General features: G+C 38.8%; 2 protein-coding genes across 2 annotated transcripts; one reads left to right on the forward strand and one right to left on the reverse strand.

Moving 5' to 3' along the window:
- The first annotated feature begins 1,107 nt into the window (after nt 1-1,107).
- On the forward strand, nt 1,108-4,971 carry LOC139946951 (pre-mRNA-splicing factor SYF2-like). The gene is made up of 7 exons (XM_071944740.1): nt 1,108-1,204; nt 2,449-2,535; nt 2,811-2,936; nt 3,272-3,389; nt 3,573-3,663; nt 4,038-4,136; nt 4,734-4,971. The coding sequence occupies exons 1-7, from the start codon at nt 1,193-1,195 to the stop codon at nt 4,897-4,899; spliced, it is 699 nt and encodes a 232-aa protein (XP_071800841.1). The 5' UTR covers nt 1,108-1,192; the 3' UTR covers nt 4,900-4,971.
- Nucleotides 4,972-6,931: 1,960 nt separating this feature from the next.
- LOC139946950 (cell division cycle 5-like protein) lies at nt 6,932-23,633 on the reverse strand. The gene is made up of 16 exons (XM_071944739.1): nt 23,495-23,633; nt 21,883-21,986; nt 20,475-20,636; nt 19,834-19,964; nt 19,114-19,442; nt 18,232-18,311; nt 17,647-17,722; nt 16,950-17,114; nt 15,447-15,615; nt 14,870-15,018; nt 13,911-14,094; nt 13,387-13,508; nt 11,293-11,478; nt 10,022-10,219; nt 9,411-9,623; nt 6,932-8,284 (listed from the first exon to the last, which is right to left on the reverse strand). Exons 1-16 carry the CDS (start codon nt 23,537-23,539, stop codon nt 8,177-8,179), a joined length of 2,421 nt encoding a protein of 806 aa, XP_071800840.1. The 5' UTR covers nt 23,540-23,633; the 3' UTR covers nt 6,932-8,176.
- Nucleotides 23,634-23,919: the final 286 nt, after the last annotated feature.

Consider the following 23,919-nt stretch of genomic DNA (forward strand, 5'->3'; position numbering starts at 1 on the left):
AATTTTCGTACAAAAGAATGTCAATTTGTTCTTGAATTTTGATGATATTCATCCCAAGTTTGATCTTCTTTTGACTGGCGCAAAAATTCCCTTATAAGGAATAATTAATCAAACCCATGATGTTTTTGTTGTCCGATGGTCTTGTTGTTACTTTCGCTCTGAATTACTATCAAATTAGGGCCTAAAGTATAATTAATTTTTGTTGTTGTAAATTACAAAGACAATATTGAATGGGCTTATATGATTTCTTGACCATGGCACCATTAGGTAAAAAGCCTATAAGTTTTTATTCCCCAGATTTTAATCTGAGAAGCGTTTCTGCGGTTACACTTCTATTTCTTCCTGCATGGACACAATACGCCTCTCTTAATATTTATGCATGGGGTACGTCACAATGCTAACCCAAAACGAGGCTACGGGCCCACCTACTGCAAGTGATGGGGGACGGTGCGCCCATAGCCTCATTTTGGGTAAGAATTATGACGTCATCATAAAATAATATTTAAGACGGTGGACGCTATTGGTAATTGTCAAAGAACAGTCTTCTCACTTGCTGTATCTCAACATATGCATAAAATAACAAACCTGTGAAAATTTCAGCTCAAACGGTCATCGAAGTTGCAAGCTAATAATAAAAGAAAAAACACCCTTGTCACACGAAGTTGTGTGCTTTCTTCCGATGTTTCATTTCGAGACCTCAAGTTCTAAATCTGAGGTCTCGAAATAAAAATTCGTGGAAAATGACTTCTTTCTCGAAAACTGCGTTACTTCAGAGGGAGCCGTTTCTCACAATGTTTTATACTATCAACCTCTCTCCCCATTACTTGTAACCAAGTAAGTTTTTATGCTTCAAAATTATTTTGAGTAATTAACCAATAGTGTCCACTGCCTTTCAGAGAGACGTATACCACCACTCCGGATTTTCGGCGATCTACAAAACGCGACCACCTTTTTTTGGCATTGTATATGACGTTGTTTTTCATGTTTGATTCCCAGGTGTGGCGGTTTCAGTCTTCCGCCGTGTTCCAGTTTTCCGGGACGCTCACAATACTGTTGAGCAATAGCGGGCGCTGTTAGAAAACATTAACTCAACAAGAACGTCTTGCACCGAGACTATCCCGCAAGATGCGCAGCATTATCGCATGCATTCATCACGCGTACGACGTCGTCGTTGTTGCAATCAAAAATAAAAATGGCGACATCCGTAAGTATTTTATTTTTAACTCGACAACTTTGTTAGTTTGGATGGATGTAACTTGGCAAAAGATCATGATAGCTTTATAATAAGAACGGGAAAAGTTTCCGTATGGCGCCACCACTTTTTCATTCGATATGAAATAATATAGTATCTAATTTACCTCATTGAGATATCCCTTTTGGTAAAAATGAGTGAAAAAGTGGTGGCGCCATACGGAAAGTTATCCTAAGAACGCTTCTTTAACGTTTCGTTATTTAATTGTTGTCCATTTTTTGTTATAAAAAATGATCTTGAGACCCAAAATGGGTTACCCAAGAAATACAAAATCATTTATTTACAAAATGTTTACGTCGCATCAGATGTACGATGATCCTTTTGTAATTAACATGTTTAAGCAGTAACGTGAAAAATTTGATTTATTTTTTGAAGAACCCTTTCCTTTATTTCTTTATCTGTTTATTATGTGGACTAACAACTTGTTGTTTGTTTTAAAACAGTTGTATTGTCTTTAAATGAGGCTGAGCATTGAATTTTTTAGAAATGGCTTAGTTTAGGCCTACACTCAGCTAGCGTAGCCGTTGCGCAGAAAATCAGTGCTTGCACGTATGTCATGTACGTAGTCGTTAAAGCAGAGGATTCTGCGCAAGCAGAGCCAGAGCCATGTATTGGGGTCATTCTCATTGGGCTCTGAGTCATGTGATTGCGAGTTTTACTTTTATTGATTCCTAAACAAAATTAAATTACTTATAAATTATAATAGTTGCGATAATCGTAACCCTCCTCCCGACGGCCGCCCAGGCGGCCGTCGGGCTGGGCGGCCGTCGGGAGGAGGGAGGAGGGTTACGATTATCGCAACTAAAATTATAAGTAAATTAATTAAAATTTTCTGCGCTAGCTGTGTAAGTAAGCCAAGAATGCCTAGTAATGTGGAGTACGCACTCGCACAAGTAAAAATTTTTGTAAAAATGGAATTTCCTTCATTTGTCTTCTCTCAATTGGCATTGGGTTCTTGGCTAGTGTGCAATACATGTACTTAAGTCATGGAGGAAGTATAGTGATTAAGTTCGCCTGAGAGTGCTAACTCCTTGCCTTCACAACCAGAATTAATAAATAAAATTAAATGAAATGATGTATAAAAGTTGTTGTTCCTGTGACTCCGTTCCACTCTAGCATCCATTTGATGAGTTGATGAGTTTGGCGACACCACAGCTAAAAAAACAATTGTTATTTTTTTGTACTTTTCTCTAAAGAGCAAGAATGCTGGGACATCCACTGCATCCTCTTCCTCTGTAAAGACAGATCGAATGAAGAGATTTAGGGAGCTCCATCTGCGCAGGGTAAGTAAAGGCTGACAGATTTCTGCCTTGTCAGTTATACTCTGAAACAGTACCTATCTTGGCGGTCCTACTAAAAGCTGACAACAAGTCCAGAGTGCCGACAACGCACCGACAACAAGTTTTAAATACCTAAAAAACATCAAATAAACCAAAAAATTATCAGAACTATGTTAGAATTGCAAGACGGTATTAAACAGTTTCTTGGTGTAGTGTCAAATTCAAGCCCAGCCACTATTAATAGTAATGTTTTTTTTGTTGTTACTTTCTGGGAGTAGAACGAGGCAAGGAAATTGAACCATGCAGAGGTTGTTGAAGAAGATCGTCGTCTGAAACTGCCAGCAAACCATGAGGCTAAGAGAAAGAGAGCCGACTGGATCTTACAAGATGATGAGAAGAAGAAGGTATGGACGACAAAACTCATTTCATCCTAGTATTTCCCGCTTCCTGCTCAGTAATTTATTGCAGAATTGTTCATCTTTCAGTCGCCAAACTGAATTATATCTAAAAAGACGTGGATCTGAACTTTGCATGGCGTGAGTAAATGTGTAAATCTCTTTCAAGCGATGCTGGATCTGATCGTCTGTCTGAAGACTCATGGTGCTGCCGCAAACCTACATTGACAATATCTTTAAAGGTGCTCACTTTTATTCAAAAGAATTTAAACACAATTTTTCATGACAAAATCTTCCAACTTTTTATGACAATAGACGACTGTTCCATTTAAAATCTTATCCAGGAAGCAGAGGCGAATGGTCAGGACTATGAGAGACTAAAGCTGCTTGAGGTGTCAGCGGAAGAAGCTGACAGACTTGAGAAGAAGAAAAAGAAGAAGAATCCAGATCAAGGCTTTGCTGGTATGTACAACGTACAATAGGGGGGGCTCAAAATTTACACTGTACAACAGGCTCGAGGCTACACGATGGGTCCAGTTGCTTTTTCCAAATTGCAGAGGAGCTTGGAGCGAGCATGAGATCGAAGTTTGCCCATTATTTTTAGAAATGTTTTATGCATAATTGTTTTTGCTGGTTTGGTTTTAGGTTACGAAGCAGCCAGTTTCCGACAGTACCAGAGGAATACCAAACAGATGAAAGTAAACATGGAAGAATATGAACGCAAGAAAGAGAAAATGTAAGCAGAAATTCAAACAAAAATGTTTGGGGGTAGACATCTTATGATTGTCTTACTTTTTTAAAAGTTTAATTATGATCGATTTTTGTAAAGTTATTTCCAGCCGGCATGAGAAAATAGATTTAGTTTTTGCAAACTGGTTACCAACCAAAAAGACCTATGGTATAAATGCAAAAAATAGTTAATAGCCTGTCGTTTCGACCCTAGCAGAGTCTTTCTCGCTTGGCTATATGACAACACAACAAATATTAACAGGGAAGTGGAAATGCATTCATAGAAAGAGAGAGAGCTGGCATCAGTTACAAAAGTTAAGGTGTTCCTTGTTGTGTCCAGTTAAAAACGTTTGTTTTGGTGTTTTTATTTTGTTCCATTAGGGGTGATGACATGTACCCTGGGATGGACACCATCATGCAGGGGAACTATAAAGACTCGGCCGAAGGGATCGACCGCATGGTGACCGACCTGGAAAAACAGTAAGTCAACGAAATAGGAGTAACACCGAGGCTTTTTGCAAACCTTAAAATAAACCCAGTTTGTGCTGCGAATTTCGCATCAGTTGACTTGGGCTTAACTCCTGTGAAACATTTGCTGCGAAGACGTCAAAATTCGCTTCGCATTTGAACGGAGAATTAACTGGGCTTGAGGCTCGGGGTTATGTTTGGTGTTAATTTAAGAAATTACTGGTTAGGAAACCAAGGATGCCACATAAGTGATTACCTAATACTGGAACTCGCAAGCCTGAGGAAACTTGTAAACAAGGGTTCTATGTGAACCAGAAACACCAGGGTTAACCCTCTATGCAATCTTGTTCGATAAGTGTTGTTTTTTTTTTTACATGAACTAACACAAATCTTAGTACCCGGTACCTATAGCTTAATGTCTCATCCGAACCGAAAGACAAAGTAATTGTTGTAAAGCATCTTGCTCAATGATACAAGTTTCGTATATAATATTTGTACCTATCACAAAACATAAAATAAATTATCTGTCTGACAAAAAAAAAAATCTCTTTAAATATTCTCTCATGTTTTGATGTTCTGTTTTGTTTGTTTGTACGTATCTCCGTTTAGAATTGACAAAAGATCAAAGTACAGCAGAAGACGCGCCTTCAACGAAGAGGACGACATCGACTACATCAACGAACGCAACATGAGATTCAACAAGAAGGCCGAGAGATTCTACGGGAAGTACACTACAGAAATCAAGCAGAACCTTGAGAGAGGCACAGCCGTGTAGACCACATCAACGAACGCAACATGAGATTCAACAAGAAGGCCGAGAGATTCTACGGGAAGTACACTACAGAAATCAAGCAGAATCTTGAGAGAGGCACAGCCGTGTAGACAAATAGGTGGTACTTTGCTAGGATATAGATGGATTACACACAGCAACATCGACCGCCATATTTGATGATAAACAATGGAAAAGTGCATGCGTGTATCTTTACACAGTTAGGTACATTTAATCAATTGAAAAACACAAGACCACCAGACTTGTTCAATCCAGAGTTTACTGGCCGAGGCAAAAGTCACTGTCCTCGGGCCGCCTGCGGTCCAGTGTTAATTTCCAGCTCTGTTTAACATCAAGAACTATGGAAATCAAAGTGAGGCAGGCATATGAAGTCAAAAGTCGGAGGCTTTAAGGGCACTCTTCGGTAGTGTTGGCAAGGGACTGAGAGTGTTTATTGTAAATGCCATCAGAATAAAACATCCAGAAAAAGAGGAATGGCTGTCTGGTTCAATGTATCACAAAGCGACGCAGGGGGCAGTGTGTTGTAACATGCGATTTATCGTAACCCAAGTATGAACGATTTTTATTGGAAAAGAATACCACAATTTGAACCAAAACCAGAGTGAGAAGAAGATGGTTGATGGATCTCATAATAAATGGCAAGTAGTGAGACAGTCTTTGGTGACATTCTCGCTCCATCAATTTTAGCCAAAGCAGTTTTTATGGAATTGTAATGTGGAAGCGACCAGATGTGTATATGTGTACAAGACATGGGCCCAATTTCAGAAAGCTTAGGTAGAAAATACTGCTAAGCAATTTCTCTGCTACGCCACAATTTAGTGGGGCACCAGTCACAAAACTTCATATAATTTTGGCTGGTGACCTATTTCTGTCAATCAATATTCTTCTTTGGCTTGGCACGTTGTGCTTACAGGCTTCATGAAATTGAGCCTGATGTACATGTAAGATGTTTTTAATAATTCCGCAAAGACTGCTGCAGTCACATCAACATTCTATGTATTTTACACTTAATATTATTTATTTTAAATCATCTACATACATGTATCCCTATAAAACCACAAGACTTAAAAAGAGTGACAGCTTTTAACAAAAATATCATTTCTGAGAATTGTCCTGTATGTTTATTATAAACAATGATGTACACATGTTGTCGATATATACAAGCTGTGATTTTTGGGGGAAAAGGGTGAATCCATCCTTTGTTTAACCCTAACATCAATCTACCATTCAAAAATCCATTCAAAAATCCACATGTAGCCATAGCTCTGTAACTTCGGAAGCAACCAACTGCCGTCAGCACATGTATAAGATCACCTTGGTAATTTCTCAAACAACATCTTGCGAATCCCAAGAAAATTATGAGACATGCAAATGTGAATGGATTCTCTTCTTTGAGATTGCCTTGTGCGACCTGGCACAATATTGACCATTGTATCAAAGTGTACTCGACCATGCATGATCAGTGAAGCGTGAGAATGGTTTTGAAGGGTAAACAAAATGGGGTCCATAATCTACCAGGACCCAATTTCATTAGACTTATTGAAGCACAAAAAGAAGCTTAGCACAGCGACATTGTGCTGACCAGATTAAGCCAAAATTCAATGTAAAAATTTTCATTTTTTTACTGGTATCCTGCACATAATTTTATTTGGCGAAGCAGAAAACTGTTATCAGCAATTATTAACTTTTTAGAAACCTCTGATTTTCTAGTACTCTTTCCAAAGTGGAAATTGTTTTTTTTAAAACACGATGGGCAGTAAGTTACAGAAAGTAGTCTTAGAAGCTGTAAATAATTGTCATCTGTAGTCCGTAACAACCGACTGTATTTTGTAAAATAATGTAAATTAATTAAAACAGACCAGAACAAAAATCTTTGAATCAATGTGGTATTTCATTTCATATTAAATTTTAAATTGTGACAAACGCAGCCATGATACCTTGTCCTTGGGAAAGAAAAGTAGGAATAATTTATTGAACACAATGGCTGACGTGGTGTAGGCTTACTTAGACATTTCAGGCTGTTTGATCACAATTTTTCAGATTTTTTTCCCAAGGGAATAAAAAACATTTGAAAACAGACTAGAATAGGAAAAATATCATGCCTCCTAACTGTACCTGATTATATACATCGTAATGGAAAATCAAGTTTTTACTTGAAAGTAATGTTTTACAAAGAGGCAGTAGACGGACATAAAAGAAATACAAATTGTAATGCAATAATTGAGACCAAGGTTAATACTACATTCCAGCAATCAATGTGCATTACAAGCCAGTCTAGATGGCAGATATTTATATCACAATATTTTTTGCAACTGATTAAAATATCGTCTATGATTTCAAGATAGATATCAAAATATCGCAACAAACATATGTTCTTATTGCCGTTATTTTTATACGTGAAAACATTAATGGACCAGTACCAAGGATGCATCAGTAATCATTAGGGGTGTCCTCAGAATACAGCCAAACGGAAAACACGTTTTGTGTGGGAATTCAGCATCATGACAAAAGACCTTATGCATTGCCGTTATCCAGCCACCATCTTAGAGGTAAAATGATGACGAAAACAAACAAATTTGTCCACGCGACGCACAGGTTTGGCTAATGAGCGGCCTTGACTCTCACAAACTTAACTCTTTCAGTACCAGGGTCCCCAAGTTCCTACATATCTGATCTATTTTATGTTTTCCGAACATGTATGATTTACTTTTTGTACTCAAAGAGTTTCACCAATCGTACATTTACGACCCATAATATACATCTTACCATGAGAGTACATGATATACTCAAGAACTCCTAAAGACTTCAAGATGTACAAAGGCAACACAAATCAGCATGAGACTGTTTGGTGAGAAAAAAATTAGAAAGATTTATTTACATTTTTGTATACAGAATATCGAAAAACCTTAAAAAGCTGGGCCCAAATTCATAGAGCTGCTTTAGCAAAAAATTAAATTAATCAAAACAAAATCGTGTTAACCAGTATAAGGTTACCAGACAAAGTACCATGTCAAGTGTACACTTTGTGACTGGTATCATGCTTATTATTACTAAGCAGGAATTTTTCAAGTAGGAACTTCTGCGACTTAAGCAACTCTATGAAACTTGGCCCTGGTCATTTGATGTTCAAAAACGCAAATAAAAAGCGCGCACAGAGTTAAAATACGCATCGCCAGCGACTGGGACTCTCGTTTTCAATGTATGGCGTCATCACTTCCTTTGGTTTTTAATTTTTGTTGCTGTTTCTTTCCTTCTTTCATGTTCATTGATCTTGACTGAGAAGCATATCCCTCTCGAAGGTGAGATCGGCAAAACGTTTCTGAAGTTCCTTTTCTCTGTCCGTCTGTCTCTTCAAGTCTTCTCGGAGCGACTGTAACCGAAAAAATAATTTTTTAAATAAATGATAATAATATTATCCCCAAAATACTGATAATTATAATAAAATGAAACAGTTAAAGTGCAATATTGCTGCATAACAGCCTCAAAGCTCTATGTACAAAAACAAAGCTAGTTAAAAAAAATTTGTTAAAGTGTTACAAAACTACATACAACAACAGACTAGATAAGATAATCGTCTACATGTACTAGCCCATCGGCAATAATAAGGGGGTACAAAATACTGTTTTAAACAGATAAAGGCAAAATCCATCAGCAGAAATTTGTTTCAAGATACAAAATGACATGTAACATGAGACTGGATAGGCCTAAATAAAGCATCACTAACCGGTCCTGCCAGTCTTTGGCAAAACAATTATCAAGAGTTAAATATATTCAAGAGCAACAAAACATAAAAATTAATCAAAAACACAACTTTAGCCAACTGATCAAACATAGCTCCAGCGTGTCTTTAATACCATTCGGCCTTGGTCATGTGACTACATTTAAACCAACAGGACAGCCTAAACCGGCCAGGGGGTAATAATGAACGACCATTTTAAAACCAGAACAGTGGCACACCTGAAATATTACAGAACATGTAAACTGCAATACATTTCAAAAATGTTCCTAAATGCAACAACCCAAGCTACACTCGCCACAGGCTGCAACATAAAGCAATCTAAAAGAACAACAAACTAACAAAAATTGTTAGAGAAAAGGAGAGAGAGAAGTTTTTACAGGTTTTAAGAAGAACATTGACACTTCTATGTACAGCTAAAATCCCCCAAAACAAACAAACTGAGTGGATCTTCAGGCACAACAATGCAAACAATTGGCATTTTGGCTGGTAAACATTATTACTGCTCAGCACAATTATTTCCTGCTAACAGGTTTGCTGAAAATGAGCCCTATGTAAGCATTTAACACCTGTTTCAGACAGGCGCTCCAGAGTCAAACAAAATTTTTAATTGAGTACATGAAAAGTTTGATGCATTAAAAAGTTAGATGCGACTGTTCTTGTCATGAACCGAACCTAATGTAAAAATTATATTAAGTTTGCTCGTCCGAAACAAAAATTTATTAAGGACGACCTAGAGGCACTCCAAAACCCTTCTTACCTCTAATCTCTTTGGGATAGCCGCATCCTCGTTCCGTTTCAGCGCTTCAAACGTCTCCAGTTCGATATGTGTCTGCTCCACCTGATCATAGCTGTCCCCCAACTGCTTAATCAGGCTGAGTGCCCGAGACTGGTACCCACCACACAGGATCTTCAGTTTCTTTTCAAGCTTAGCGGCACGTTTGGCCTCCTTAGTCATGAAGTTGCGATTCACCTACGAAATGAAAAAAACAAATAAAAAAAAAAACACTCAGGTTTTTGTAAATTTAAAACATACGTGCTGACAAAATTTGCATCTACTTTCCTTCTGCTCAGAACCATAAGGTCATTACTGCGTTTTGTATGGGTTTCATAAAAGTGCTTTTGCATATTCTTGAGCTCTTGGTAAGTGGCATTTATTGATCAAGAGTCTTCAAAGTGTTTGCTTTGCAAAAAGAAAAAAATTAATTTCCAAAAATAAAGTCTCTTTTAAATTTGTACGCACTTTTAATTTAATGCCCCTTTGACCATTACGAAATAGATATTGTCATTAATGATCTTATAATAGCAATAAAGTGACATTTATCATACTTTAAAAAAAGAAGAAAAAAACCTCAAAGAAGGTCAACATACCTCCAGTTTCTTCTCTGCGGACTCTATCCTGTCTTTCTTACTGGCCAGGTTGGCCCTGGTGTAACGGTTCTGCATCGGTAGGTACAACACCTGACTCTGGCACTCCTCCCACACCTGTGTGTAAGCCTCCATGGAGAGATCTCCGTGCCCCATACCACTGTGGACAACCTCCATCTCTTTCTCAAGCAACTTGTGCGCCTGAACAAGGGGGGGGGGGACATTTCAACAAATTAAAACTAATTAAAACTTTCTCCCGCAGACAATAATGATTATAAAGAGAAGAAAATTACACCTAAACAGTTTAAGAAAAAGTACACCAATAAAAATAAGCAAAATGGAAATCAAAGCCTTAGTGACAAAAATTGTTGAAACAGTTTCAACAAATTAAAACTAGTTAAAACTTTCTCCCGCAGACAATAACAATTATAAAGAGAAGAAGAAAATTACATAGAAACAGTTTAAGAAAAAGTACACCAATAAAAATAAGCAAAATGGAAATCAAAGCCTTAGTGACAAAAATTGTTGAAACAGTTTCAACAAATTAAAACTAGTTAAAACTTTCTCCCGCAGACAATAACAATTATAAAGAGAAGAAGAAAATTACACAGAAACAGTTTAAGAAAAAGTACACCAATAAAAATAAGCAAAATGGAAATCAAAGCCTTAGTGACAAAAAAATTGTTGAAACAATTTCAACAAATTAAAACTAATTAAAACTTTCTCCCGCAGACATTAATGATAAAGAGAAAAAGTACACCAGTAAAAATAAGCAAAACAGAAACCAAAGCCTTATTGACAAAAAATTTGCATGAACACCACAATACTGTAAAAAAAAACACCAATGCAACTTAGGTACAATAAAGCATTTACAAAGTCAAAGCATACTGATCGAAGCATTGAGTTGTCACCCAACGACTATTTAAAAAATTGTGTTGTTCAGCCCTCGAAACTTCCCTCTTGAAGGGGGCACAGCAACAGACCCTTCCCATGAAATATGTAAATTGCACATAGCGCGTGCGCACTAACGCTTTGGTTAGCAAAATGAGGGAACATCGTGCTGTTTTCTACATGGCTAATGGGTGCTTGACATCGCGTCTGCTCAGTGCACAGCTCTATGGCGTTTGCCAACCAACAGGGTCTGTACTTATATTGGGGAAAAATGTAAGTTTATATTGGAACCTTGAAGAGGGCATCACAGCAAAAGGCACCACGCCATTGCTGCGGACACCTCGGGTTATTTAGAAGCCTGAGCTGTTTACTCCAAGACGTACCTCATTCATTCCCGTTTCGTCAATCTCTTCGTACGGCGTCTTCTCCAAGTACGCTTGATGAAGTGAAGGGTTTGGCTTGGTCATCGGTTTCTCCACGCGTCGGATACCGTCAGCATCAAGCGAGGGCGTTTTCAACATGTCGTAATGCAGCATGGTGATCATCTCTTCTTTGATTAACTCCTCGGCCTACAGGAACAAAAACATGACATTAATCAATGTAGGGTGTTGTGGCCGAGTCGTTAATAGACTGTATTGAATATTCTGGCACGTGGCTCAAATATCTGACCTACAAGATGGCGTCTGTTTGTGTGCGTGCATGTGCCGTAGAAATCAAACTGGGAATGTTGCGTGCTGCCTGCTTCGATGATGTACGCGTTTGGACGCGCATACGGTTTGCCCTACAAGATGGCAACTATTCATAGCAAAAAGGGGTTATTCAATACGGTCTATAGCATCGAATGCAAGTTCTGGTGGTTAAGTCATCGGAGTGTGGGTTCTGGTCCCGCATGATGACACTTGTGTTCTTGAGCAAGATACTTTACTATGATTGCTTCTCTTCACCCAGGGGTCGATTTCACAAAGAGTTAGGACTCGTCTTATCTTAAGTTAGGATGAGTAACTCGTCTTAACGTAAGATTAATCTTAAGGTCCGCATGCTACAGTGCAGGATTGGGACTCGTCCTAATTAGTCTTAAGTTAGGAAGAGTTTGTGTGAAATCGACGGCAGGGGTATAAAATGGGTACCTGTTAGGGTAGAGGTTGATGTTGTGTATGAAAAATCCTTTGGAGCGCTTTGGCTGCTCACAGGGTTGTATACTCCTCAGAGAAGTCTTAATATTTGAGTGAAAAATTACCTCTTTTACCTAAACTACGTTAATTCGGAGGGAGCCATTTCTCGCAATGTTTTATACTATCAACAGCTCTCCATTGCTTGTTTCAAATTAACATTTTATGCTAACAATCATTTTAAGTAACTACCAATAGTGTCCTGTGCCTTAAATAGCAAATCCAATCAACACAACATGGCCCAATTCTATAAAGCATGTTAAGCATAAAAAACTTACTTAGCACAGAACAATCTAGCTGAACAGAAATTGGTTACCAGCCATAATTCCAAAAAGTAATCATAATTGCAACTGGTGCCGCACTCATCTTTTGCTAAGCAAATGAATTTGTCCAGCAATTTTTTTAACACGTTTCAAAACCGACCAAAGGCGTCTCTAACGTTCAGCATCAACGTTTTGCACTTTCCTCAGTTTTGTTTTAGTTTTATTATTTGTAAATAGAATTATGTAAATACTGCAATGAATGTATAATAATAATGCATTTATAATGCGCCATCTATCTAGTGTACAAGACCCTATTCCGAGGCGCAGAACAAAAAACAATACATACAACAAAAAAGAAATGTAGAACATAATACAAAATTATACAATGAATAATCTACTGTCAAGACATGTAATGAGCTAAGTGTAAGAGGATTTAAATAAATGAGTCTTAAGCATGTTTTTAAACAATGGAAGTGAACTACAGCCCCTGATGTTGTTAGGTAGAGCGTTCCAAAGTTTGGGAGCACAAGCGGAAAAGGCACGATCGCCATATGATGAGCAAGCCCTAGGAATAGTTAAAAGGGACTTTTAACGAAGAGTGCGAGAGGGGGCATAAGGTACAAAGAGATTTGAAATATAAGACGGAGTCAAGCCGAACTGAGATTTAAATGCAATAAGTAGAATTTTGAATTGAATTCGTTGTCGAATGGGTAGCCAGTGAAGTTCCTGCAATATAGGTGTAATATGATCATGTTTTTTAGATTTTGATAAAACACGAGCGGCAGCATTTTGTAAAAGCTGTAGTTTGTGGAGCTGGTGTTCGGTAACTCTGTATAATAGGGAATTACCATTGTCAAGGCGAGAAGTGACCAAAGAATGGATGATAGTAGCAGCAGCAGTTATGTATTAAAAGCCTGAATGGCTTATTTGCACAAACAAACGGTTTTAAAAAACTGCTTAACAGCTTTATGAATTTGAGTCCATATAAGGGATTATCTTGATTCCTTATGGATCCAAATAAGCCCCAACCTCCAGTCCATCCTACCTTCTGAGTATCAGTCATAGGAGCGTCCAAATCCTTCGGTCGTAAAATCGACGTGTTGATGTCCATGGGTCGAGGGAGACCTCTCTGAATGACCTTTGACCTTTGCCTCAGGGCCTGACGTCCTGACGAGAGACGGCAACAAAAACAAACTTTAAAACTTGTGGGAAAAACACAATCTTGATCAGTTTTTTTGGATAGTAGCACCAAACTCAAGCTTTGGTGTTTCTGTTCAGCAGAATGTGGGTTTGAGTCCCGATCTTGACAATTGCGTCCCTGAGCAAGACACTTCACTATAATTGCTTCTCTCCACCTAGGGATAAATGGGTACCTGTGAGGGCAGAGAAGGTTCTTGTGTTTGATTTAGCTTGGCAGTGCATGTTGCACAGACTGTATACACAAATTTTTAGCACTTCATTGATTTGCATCTGTTTATGATCTACCATGCAACTGTTTCCACAGCTAAAGAAATTCTGGGCAAAAGCCTGATATAAAATAAATATAAACGGCCCTTCCAAATTACTTACTCTCTTCTTCCAGTCGAGCCGCTCTCTCCAGCTCAATGTCCGCCGCATCCTGTACAAAGTTAGGATCCATGTCACCATCATCCTTTCCGACATCGTCCGAGTCATCAGGTATTACAATCTCAAAGTCATTCTTAGGAGTTGGAAGACCTGCCAGGCCACGTCGCAACTCTCCTTTTAGGTGTTTCTGGAAAAGTTGTAAATAATTGATGTTTTTAAGTTTTTTATGGAATAAGTTTTATTCAATTTTTATGGAATAAGGACATACTCAATCAGTATTCAAACAATTAAACAAAAAAAGTGCACAAATATGGAGTTAGCATGGATAAACCACTTATTTTAAGTGATTAAAATCACTTTCAACCAACCAGGTCCCAATTTTTATAGAGCTACTTAAGCACTCAAATTTAAGAATCACCAAACCATTTTGCTTACTGGTGGCCAGGTAACATATCATAGTATGCGCACAGTTTGTGACTTGTTCCATGCTTGTTTTGCTAAGCAGAAAGTTTTTAATCAACATCTACTGCTTAAGTAGAAATAAGTTATCGGACTACAGGGCTCAATTTCATAGTTCTATGAAATTGAGCCCTGTAATTTGAAAACTTATTTGTTGAAGAAATATTTATGAAAAAAGATTTCTGATTTCTGTTTGGGCAGAGAAATCGATAACAATTAAAGAGGCTGGAGAAAAGGTTAAGAGTCACAGAGAGAGAGAGAGAAACAGCTCAGTAAATGGTCTTGATTGGTATCACAAGAAAGGACAGTGTTAGCAACTGTTGTCATGGTTTCATTGCGACAACGATGTTCACAACAACAAACATTCCCGCGTGTGAGCATGATAAAAAAAGAGAATTCCTTGTGGCAAGTGGCTAAGCAGACAGACAGACATAACGTAGCTTACTAAGCCCAGCCAGTCATAAGACAAACAGACAGTACCAAAGAAAGTCTTTCATTTTTACCTGTTGTTGTCTGAGAAACATCATGTCGTCGACTTCACCGAAAGCATCCTCACTGTTGATGTTGAGTTTGTCTCTGACTGGAGTGCGTCCTGGGGTCTGACCAGGGGTCGGGCGGAGCTGTGGGGTCATGCTGTGCCTGGGGGTCATACCTGACCAGTCAAAAAGCAAGGGACGGATTTCAGTACAAATATCAAGTCTTAGTTTTCACCAAAACATCTTAAAAGTATTTTGTTACCCTCGATATTGTTAATGCCAACCGTCCATGTTTGCATCTGGCTATTCACAGTTAAAAACAGACCAAGTATATATGGCTGAAATTGCAAGTTGACGTCTGGTCAAAACCTGGGCCCTATTTCATAGAGTTGCTTAAACAGGAAAATATTGCTTAAACAATCCCTGCTTAGCAATAAAGAGCAGGAAACCAGTCACAAATTGTACATATGACATGGTATTTTGGCGGGTAACCGTATTCTGGTTAGCATAACTTTGTTCTGCTTAGCTTATTTTTGTGCCAAAGCAGCTCTGTGAAATTGGGCCCTGAACTTGCCCATAGGTGTCCAAAGTACACAAGACTTACCGTCGCTGTGGCCCGGGGTTCTGAAGGGCGTAGAGAAGGCAGTATTGGGCGTGGCTACAACCGCCCTCTTTGGAGTGACACCGTCAAAATCAGACTGGGCGATGGGCGTGTTCAGGCCCCCCTTCAGGGGCGTGTCTACATTCTGTAAGGCGAGGATGTTCTGAGCTTCCTGCAAAAAAATAAAATGAAAAAGGACAAAGACAAATTAAAGGCAGTGGACACTATTGGCAATTACTCAAAATAATCATTAGCATAAAACCTTTCTTGGTGACGAGTAATGGGGAGAGGTTGATGGTATAAAAAATTGTGGGAAACGGCTCCCTCTTCGAGAAAGAAGTAATTTTCCACGAATTTGATTTCGAGGTCTCGAAATCAACCATCTAAACGCACACAAATTCGTGTGACAAGGGTGTATTTTTCTTTCATAATTATCTTGCAAGTGCGATGATCGATTGAGCTCAAATTTTCACAGGTTAGTTACTTTATGCATATGTTTAGATGCGCCAACTGTGAAGGCTAGTCTTTGACAATTACCAATAGTGTCCACTGCCTTTAAGTAGGATTTGAAACTTTGCACGGTGGAAGTATGTCTAAGACAGGTTTACGGTAACACTGTGTGAATATCTCTTATTGAGTAGTGTTGGGTTCTGAAAAGAACCGGTGGTTCTGAAAAGAACCGTTGGTCAATGACTCAATGTTTCGATCAGTTTGCTCTGATCATCTTCTTCTTTTTACTCTTAGTTATTAACTTAGATAAATTGACTTTAAACCCACATTTTTTATAATAAAATAACAGTGGCTTCTTATATAGCAGTGTCATGGCCGAGCTGTTAAGAGCACCGGATTCAAGCACTGGTGCTTGATCAGCAGGGTGTGGGTTCGGATCCCGGTCGTGACACTTGCTACATAAAATTGGGGAGGCAGTGCTTTCTGCTCTACCGGCCAGGCTTCGAATTGATGATACCCAAGCCTACATTTGTATGGACTGTGAAAGGGGTAACCCTGTTTCAGCCCTAGAAGTAGGTGGCAACGGCCTCTGGAAAAAAATAATTGTAGCCCACACCTTGAAGTGGCCTTCGGCCTTGTGCGTCAGGGGACTTGCATAAAAAAAAAGTGAAAAAAAATAGCGCTCATATCCATCATTCTGTGGGACTCAATGCGCTTCAAAATATATTTTTTTCCTGCAATGTATTGTGGATCTGCGTTTTTGAAGTATGAGATCATTGCACAATATGCTGCCAATCAAACCAGGAACACCCAGGAGAACCCCTTTTCTTTTGCGATAAGTACACTGGGTGCTCTTACGCATCACAAAGAACCTTCAGCTTTACGTCCCATCCGAAGGACGTAGCATTAATGGTTAGGTGTCTTGCTTACGGACACAAGTGTCAAGACGGGGACATGAACCCACACTCTCCCAACTTTCATATAGGCCTAACTTGCCAATACCAAAGCCCATCGATACGATGCCAGGTTACTGTATCCATCGGTGAATATATTTACCTGTAGTACTGTATCATGCTGCGCCGGTGTCCGTGGAGTCCTTAGATTAGCAGGGCCTGGGGTGACATTGTACTCGGCCAGCAGACCTTGGGATGGGCCGTTAGCGATACCCCCATCCTCCGCTATCTGTCTCGCACTCTCGCTAGCCTGGCCAAGTTTCACCACCTGTTAAAAAAAATAAAATAAATAATTAGCTTTTATATTATACATTTTTGTTTTTACCCATACACAGATGTGTATTAGCGCCGTAGTACTTTCCCGAGTTTTGTGACAAAAGTAGCACAGGCATATTACTCGGGTGGAATTCAACCCACAATCCTTGCAAATCTAGAGCAGTGTCATACAAACTAAACTACCGAGATAGCCTGGTAGTTTGAGGCAGTTCGAATCCTATGTTTTGGCAGCGGATATTGCAACGATATAAGAGATGTTAAATTTTCCACGGGGATAAAGAATATAAATTATTGTTATGTTTTTACCCATTTTATATTGCACTTTCCACGCCCGTAGGGCTTATCATGGGCTCCAACATAATTACCCCTGGTCACTGGGCCATTTAATTCTTTTGATCCACACACCCACAATTCCGAATTTGTTTGACTATTTTAAACATTGACTATTCTGAATGGTTACTAATGATTATAAAATACAACAATAAAAGGCTAACTTGGAAAAAGGGTGATTCTTTTTATCTTACCTCTTCCAGTTCTGCATCAGATATCTGCGGCGTTGGTAACACGAGCTTGCTCCGTTTCTTTTGTGGTTCCGCCATTCTGAAAAGGATTCACGGACGCAAATTTAGTTGGGAGAAAAAAATTACTTAAAGCTATGAAAAATGTGTTGGTGCATTGATTACAATGAAACCATTTTGCAGGCTCACATGGTGCGATTATCAAACTAAACAAAGTAGATTTGTATGGTACTGGTCAATATGAAAGAAAGAGGGTTTAAGGCCGTGTCACAGTGCAACGATAATGATAACGACACAAAGAGAACGCATTCTATCGGTCAAATTGCTCCACGCAGAATACGCCCACGCTTATTCAACCAATCGAGAGCGTGCATTTTTAACATTCTCGTTTTTCGTTCGCGTTATCGAGGCTTGTGTTACCAGGCCTTTGCTGTGTACTTGGCCCAATTTCATGGCTTTGCTTGTACCATAAGCAAAGAGACACAGTAAGAAAAAGTGCTGGGGTAACCCTAGGGTTAAACAACACGTCTCGGGGCCTCCCCAGGGCTGCATTCCATGGGGATAAGAGATACAGTGTGAAAAGGTCTTTACTTGTTTGTCCCTGAGATGGCTGATGGTAGATCGTTCTCCTTCTTCTTCTTCAAGCGTTGTTTGTCCTTTCTACGCTCTCTCTGCAAATAAAAAAAAAACAAGTGAAAAACAGGGCTTGCTTAATGGGTCTATGTGCTTTTTTTCTAACACAAAACACAATGTCCACAGATTTACATTAAACGTAAACAGTTTGAAGATAATGATAGTAGAAAGCATCCCATTAAGTATTACTTACAAAGGTGCTGTAGTTTTTAGGAGATTAATAAAACCATGTCACAAAAATAATTTTTGTCTTAGTTTTAGCATGGTAAAATGTATTAAACAGTTAAGGTATGTCATGGTATATATCATAACTGGTTAATAGGTTTACATGTTAAAATAATTTCCGTTTCACTGATACGAAAATTATGTTGTGACTTGTTTTACTCATTTCTCAAAAACTACAGCTTCTCAGTAAGTAATATTTGAAGGGAAGCTTTCTACTATCATGATCTTCAAACCGTGCAAGTTTAATGTAAATATGTGGACATTTTGAAAAAGTACCCGAATCCTTTCAGTAAAGATTCAACTGCGCCGGTTTACGAGTCAGTGCGAAAACGTCATACCTCTATTTGGCAAAAATGTTCATGATTATGCTCCGTGCAGGTTTTTTTTTCGCGGCATGTACCCGTTTGTGTGTACATTCAGCTATTTTAAGCAAGGTACGACTTTTCACAATTATAAGCGTTTGCATAACGGATGCACTGTTGCACCATCCATTCTGGAAGTCTGAGGAGAACCTTCCATTTTGCAAATAGGGTGTACAATTCCCATTATATTAGTGGGTGGTCCAGTGTGAAATTCGAGCACTGCTGCTATATTTCTATCTTTGGAATCCCTCACCTCTTCGACCTCATCTCTTCGCCCTTCGTCCATTTCCTGTCGCCTCAACCTCTTGAAGTTTGGATCCAACGGAGCAATGGCCTCCTCGGTGGTGTCGTAGAAACCCGGGGCAGGCTTCTTCTCGAATGGGATGTCCGCGTTGTAGTCCACTCTCCGCTTCTTGCGTCGCTTCTGTTTGGTCTCGATGCCGGCCGCCCGGAGCTCACGTCTCTTCTGGAGGGCGGCGAGGCGTCGGGCTTCCTCCAGCTGCTTCTCCCGGGCCTTGCGTTTGGCCTTCTTGCCCTGGGTGTTGGCTAGACGGGCGCGGGCTTCTGACAACATCTCAAGCTCTGTTTGGAAACAAAATTAAGATCAGAGTTTAAACTGGTTTAAAAAAATGTTTGAGGGTGTGGGGTGCGCAGAGGTCCTAAAATATAGGATTCAAATTGCCTCTTACTACTGGCCAATCTCGGTGGCCTAGTTGGTAAGACACTGCTCTAGAATTGCAAAGATCGTTGGTTCGAATCCTACTTGTGTAATATGCCTGTAATTTCTTTCACATCGGTATTGGTAGTTTTCGTTTCACCAAAATTAATATTCTTTAACCTGAATGCAAATTTCCACCTACTAAATAATTGGAGTACTTACCAATCTATGAGCCTACCTTAATGAGGATTGCATCTTAAAATCTCAAACAGAATGGAACAAACAAAAAGTGGTATTTAAAGATTTGTGTCTCACCGTCTTCATCCATATCGATGGGGTCAGGTCTCGCTGGCTTAGTCTCTGGGTTAGGGTCAATCTCTCCTGGTTTCAGCTTCCTGGGGTCATTGAACTCTTCCCCGTCCATTTCCTTCTTCTGTGCTTGGTCTCTGCAGAAAAGAATAGAAAAAAATGAATACACCTGAAATTCCAGTTCTTAAGTCTTAGAAACTATTCGAAAGTTGTTTTTCTGAAATGCCTAAAGTTTCTCAAAAATTCAAATGAACTTAAAAATTATTTACTTATTACAGTTCTAACAGCACAATTTGGCATCAATAACACGATGAATAGGGAGCAAGACGAATTGTTCCAGCTTTAGATGTGGGAGGGGAAAAAACCCAAATGGGGGGAAAAAAATTCCCAAAACCTTATCCACATGCAAAATTTTGGTCTAAGGAAGGCTTTGAACTGAGGTACACAGAGGTAAAAGGCAGGGAAAGAAATTATGTCGCCAACCTAATTCCCATTATGGGCAAAACCTAAATTTTTATAATTTTAAAACCCATTTTTATATGGGTAAAAAAACAAAAAAACAAAACCAAATAAAATAAAAACATGATTCCTCAAATTTTATAGTTTGTCTGCAGTAAGCCATAAAAAGAAGCTGCCTTCAGTCTTACAAGAGAATCTCGTAGCGTTCAAGGCATTGGGCCGCTGTCCTGCCGACAATGGGCGCTATTGTTCTCCATTGAGTCGGCATCAGCTTGGCAAGGTGGAGAAGTTTCTCGTCTTCCTCTCTGCTCCATTCTGTCTTCTTGATGCTTGGGTCCAACCACTCGAACCTGACAGAAATAACAAAGAAATGTCATGCATTTGTAAAGAGTTATTTACTATTAGCTGTTAGCTATTTCTTTATTTTTGTTTCTGCCTCTATCTACCGGGGAATCTTGGTGATCTAGTTGGTATGACACTGCTCTAGAATTGCAAAGGTCGCGGGTTCAAATCCCACCCAAGTACTACCCGTGATATTTTTCTTCACAGAGCTTGGGAAAGTACTGAATATACAGTGCCAACTCACATTGGTGTATATGGGTAAAAACAAAAATTAATATTCTTTATCCCAGATGCAAATTTCAATCTACATGTAATATTATTTGTCATTTTTTATGTTTGTTATGTATTTCTTATATAGGATTTCAGGCATTGCATGATGTATCAATGTATATTTGGTTTGTGGTAACACCATGTGTGTATCTACTTGCCAGGTAGAGTTTGTTCTTAGAGAACTGTCTTGCTTTATTCTACTGCCGCGGAGTAGATAATCGGAGGTTCGGGAGGCTTCTCAGTTCTGAAAAGAACTGTCCTGCTGTTTAACTATTACCAGGGCGGATGGTATAGAAAATAGACTGGATTACTACTTTAGCTTATAGGATCGTAATTAACTGTACTGCCGCGGAGTCAGTTCTAAATTGGTCTCAACGTTTCGACTAGCTTGCTCTAGTCATCGTCAGGAGACTGTATGTATTTCTTGTTATGAAACCAAAGACACCTCAAAGTGAACATAACCGTTGGAACTCCAATACCTGAAGGAACCTGTTGATAAGGGTGCTTGTAATGCAACAATAAAGCTAGCACCCTACACTTCAACGATAAATGTCTGAGTTCTATAAGGTGTAGTGGTTTTGACAACAACAAGGTTTAACAACTCAATGTCTTGATCAGTATGCACTGAAAACTTACCAGGACATCAAAACTGTTAAACCCCGGTTGTTTGCAGACTCACATCAACTTGTGAACAGAAGGTTTTAGATACATGACGTCTCATCAAACTTCACTAGAGTGTATTTTATGCTTGTTTTTAATTGTACTGTCAAACATGTTCAAAGGCTACAAGAAGTTCCCCTGACGAGACATTAAAGATGTATCTATCTTTCTAGGTTTGGGTCCCCTTTTACTTTAAACCATCAACCTCCCAGATGGTGTTACAATTCAACAGAATTACAGACTCCGTGAATCACCATCACCTACAGGGTTGGACACAATGTGAACTATTTCACTGCAAACTGTCAAATAAATATCAATAATTACCATCTTGCTTTGCACTGTTTGGCAGACTTCCGATGTAGCAAGGAGGCAATTCTTGACCACTGGTTCTTGCCATATTTCATCACAGCCGCCTTCAATATCTCATCCTGTTGACAATAGCGCGGGAATATGACATTAACAACATTGGATTTATCATAAAAATAATACAATACCAGGCCAGGGGTCGATTTCACAAAGAGTTTAGGACTAGTCTTAGCTTAGGACTAGTCCTAGGAGATATCAAAAATGTATAGCTAATCCTAAGTTAGGACGAGTAACTCATCTTAACTTGAGATAAGACCAGTCTTAACTCTTTGTGAAATCCACCTAGCATAGTGTATGCTCTATTGAAAGGACAAGGGTACTAAAGGAGTTTCTCCTTGTCGTGTATTACCAAAAGGGCATCCTATGATTAAATGAGTATGACTCTATGAGGAAATGCTTAATTTCTACAGGAGCATTTTAACTTAAGGGCACCAACAAGGCAGAGATCAGGGAACATGGAGGAGGCAATCACCTTTCGGCAAAAAAAGACCTAGTGGTGGGTTTCTCCTATTCGTCAGAAGAGCACACTACTAATAACCAAAATCCTGATGTTGTATGACAAGAGCTAAGAGGCAAGCATCCGGCTGTACTGGAAAGTTAACTAGGTTTTCTATCTGGAAAGTTCAAGCCATTGAACACTTTCCGTAAACATTATTATGTAAGGCCCACACTTCGTATATCACAACTAATATATAAAATAACAAACCTGTGAAAATTTAGGCTCAATCGGTCATCGGAGTCGGGAGAAAATAACGGGAAAACCCACCCTTGTTTCCGCACGTTTCGCCGTGTCATGATATGTGTTTAAAATAAATCCGTAAATCTCGATATGGAGAATTGATATTGTTTTAATGTTTTCTCAAAAAGAGAAGTCTTTCACCATTACCTTCTGTTCTGTAAACTTTGTAAGTTATTTGTAAATCTGTGAACTTTAATTTTATTTTCTGTTCCGAAAGTGTCCAATGGCTTTAACTAGGTTTTCTTTCTGCAACTACTCCATTCCATTTACAGATAACTTTCCGTATGGCACCACCACTTTTTCACTCATTTTTACAAAAAGGGATATATCAATCAGGTAAATTAGATACTATATTATTTTATTTCGAATGAAAAAGTGGTGGCGCCGTACGGAAACTTTTCCAAAACAAGTGGTGGCGTCATAAGGAAACTTTTCCCCATTTACAGATATATGTCTTTTCAAGTTTTTAATTCAATTGATTTTAAATTTTTATGCAAGCAAAATTTTCAATTTTAACTGTTTTTTTATATAATATTATAGGCCTACTATTGTTAAATATCGAAATAACGTTGTAACAAACAGTTCAGAATGAGAGTAAGCCTTATTAACCTTAACCTTGATTAAGAGAGTTGTTTAAGAAATTGCATTTTCAAAAACATAGAATTTTTTTTGCTGGAGATTCCTGAAATGGATTTATGTGTCGGAAATGCACGGATGATGTATCAAATTAATGCTTCAAAAACAATTACGTGGTAACGTGGTTAAACAGTTTAGACAAACTATTCGTTTATTTTAGAACAATTAAGAGAGCAAAAACTTCATTTAACTCACCTCAGTGTTTCTCCAAACACCCCCTTTTATCTGGATACGAGGCATGTTGACTTTAATCTATGAAAACTACCAACAAATAAGATTCTTCTTCCTCGTTACGCGACGACCAAGTCAAGTTTTTGTTGGAGTTGTCTATTTTTTGTGATGTGCAGGGTAGTCGAAAGGGCGCCCTCTGGCGAGTATGCAACAGTCAATTTTAAACCCAGGGTTTTTTCTTAAAAAATTCTTATGGCTGCTCTACTGGGTGTTTGTTGGACATTATCCAGGCCTGGCTAAATCATGCCCGATATTACTTGGGCCAAATTTCATAGAGCTGCTAAGCCATCAAAATAATTCGCTTATTATGAAATTTCTTCCTTGTATTGATAAAAACAGGATTACCGACCAAATGCACATGATTTTCACGATAAGCAAACAACAACAAT

The sequence above is a fragment of the Asterias amurensis genome, chromosome 14 (genome assembly GCF_032118995.1).
Source record: "Asterias amurensis chromosome 14, ASM3211899v1".
In the NCBI taxonomy this organism is placed as follows: Eukaryota; Metazoa; Echinodermata; class Asteroidea; order Forcipulatida; family Asteriidae; genus Asterias; species Asterias amurensis.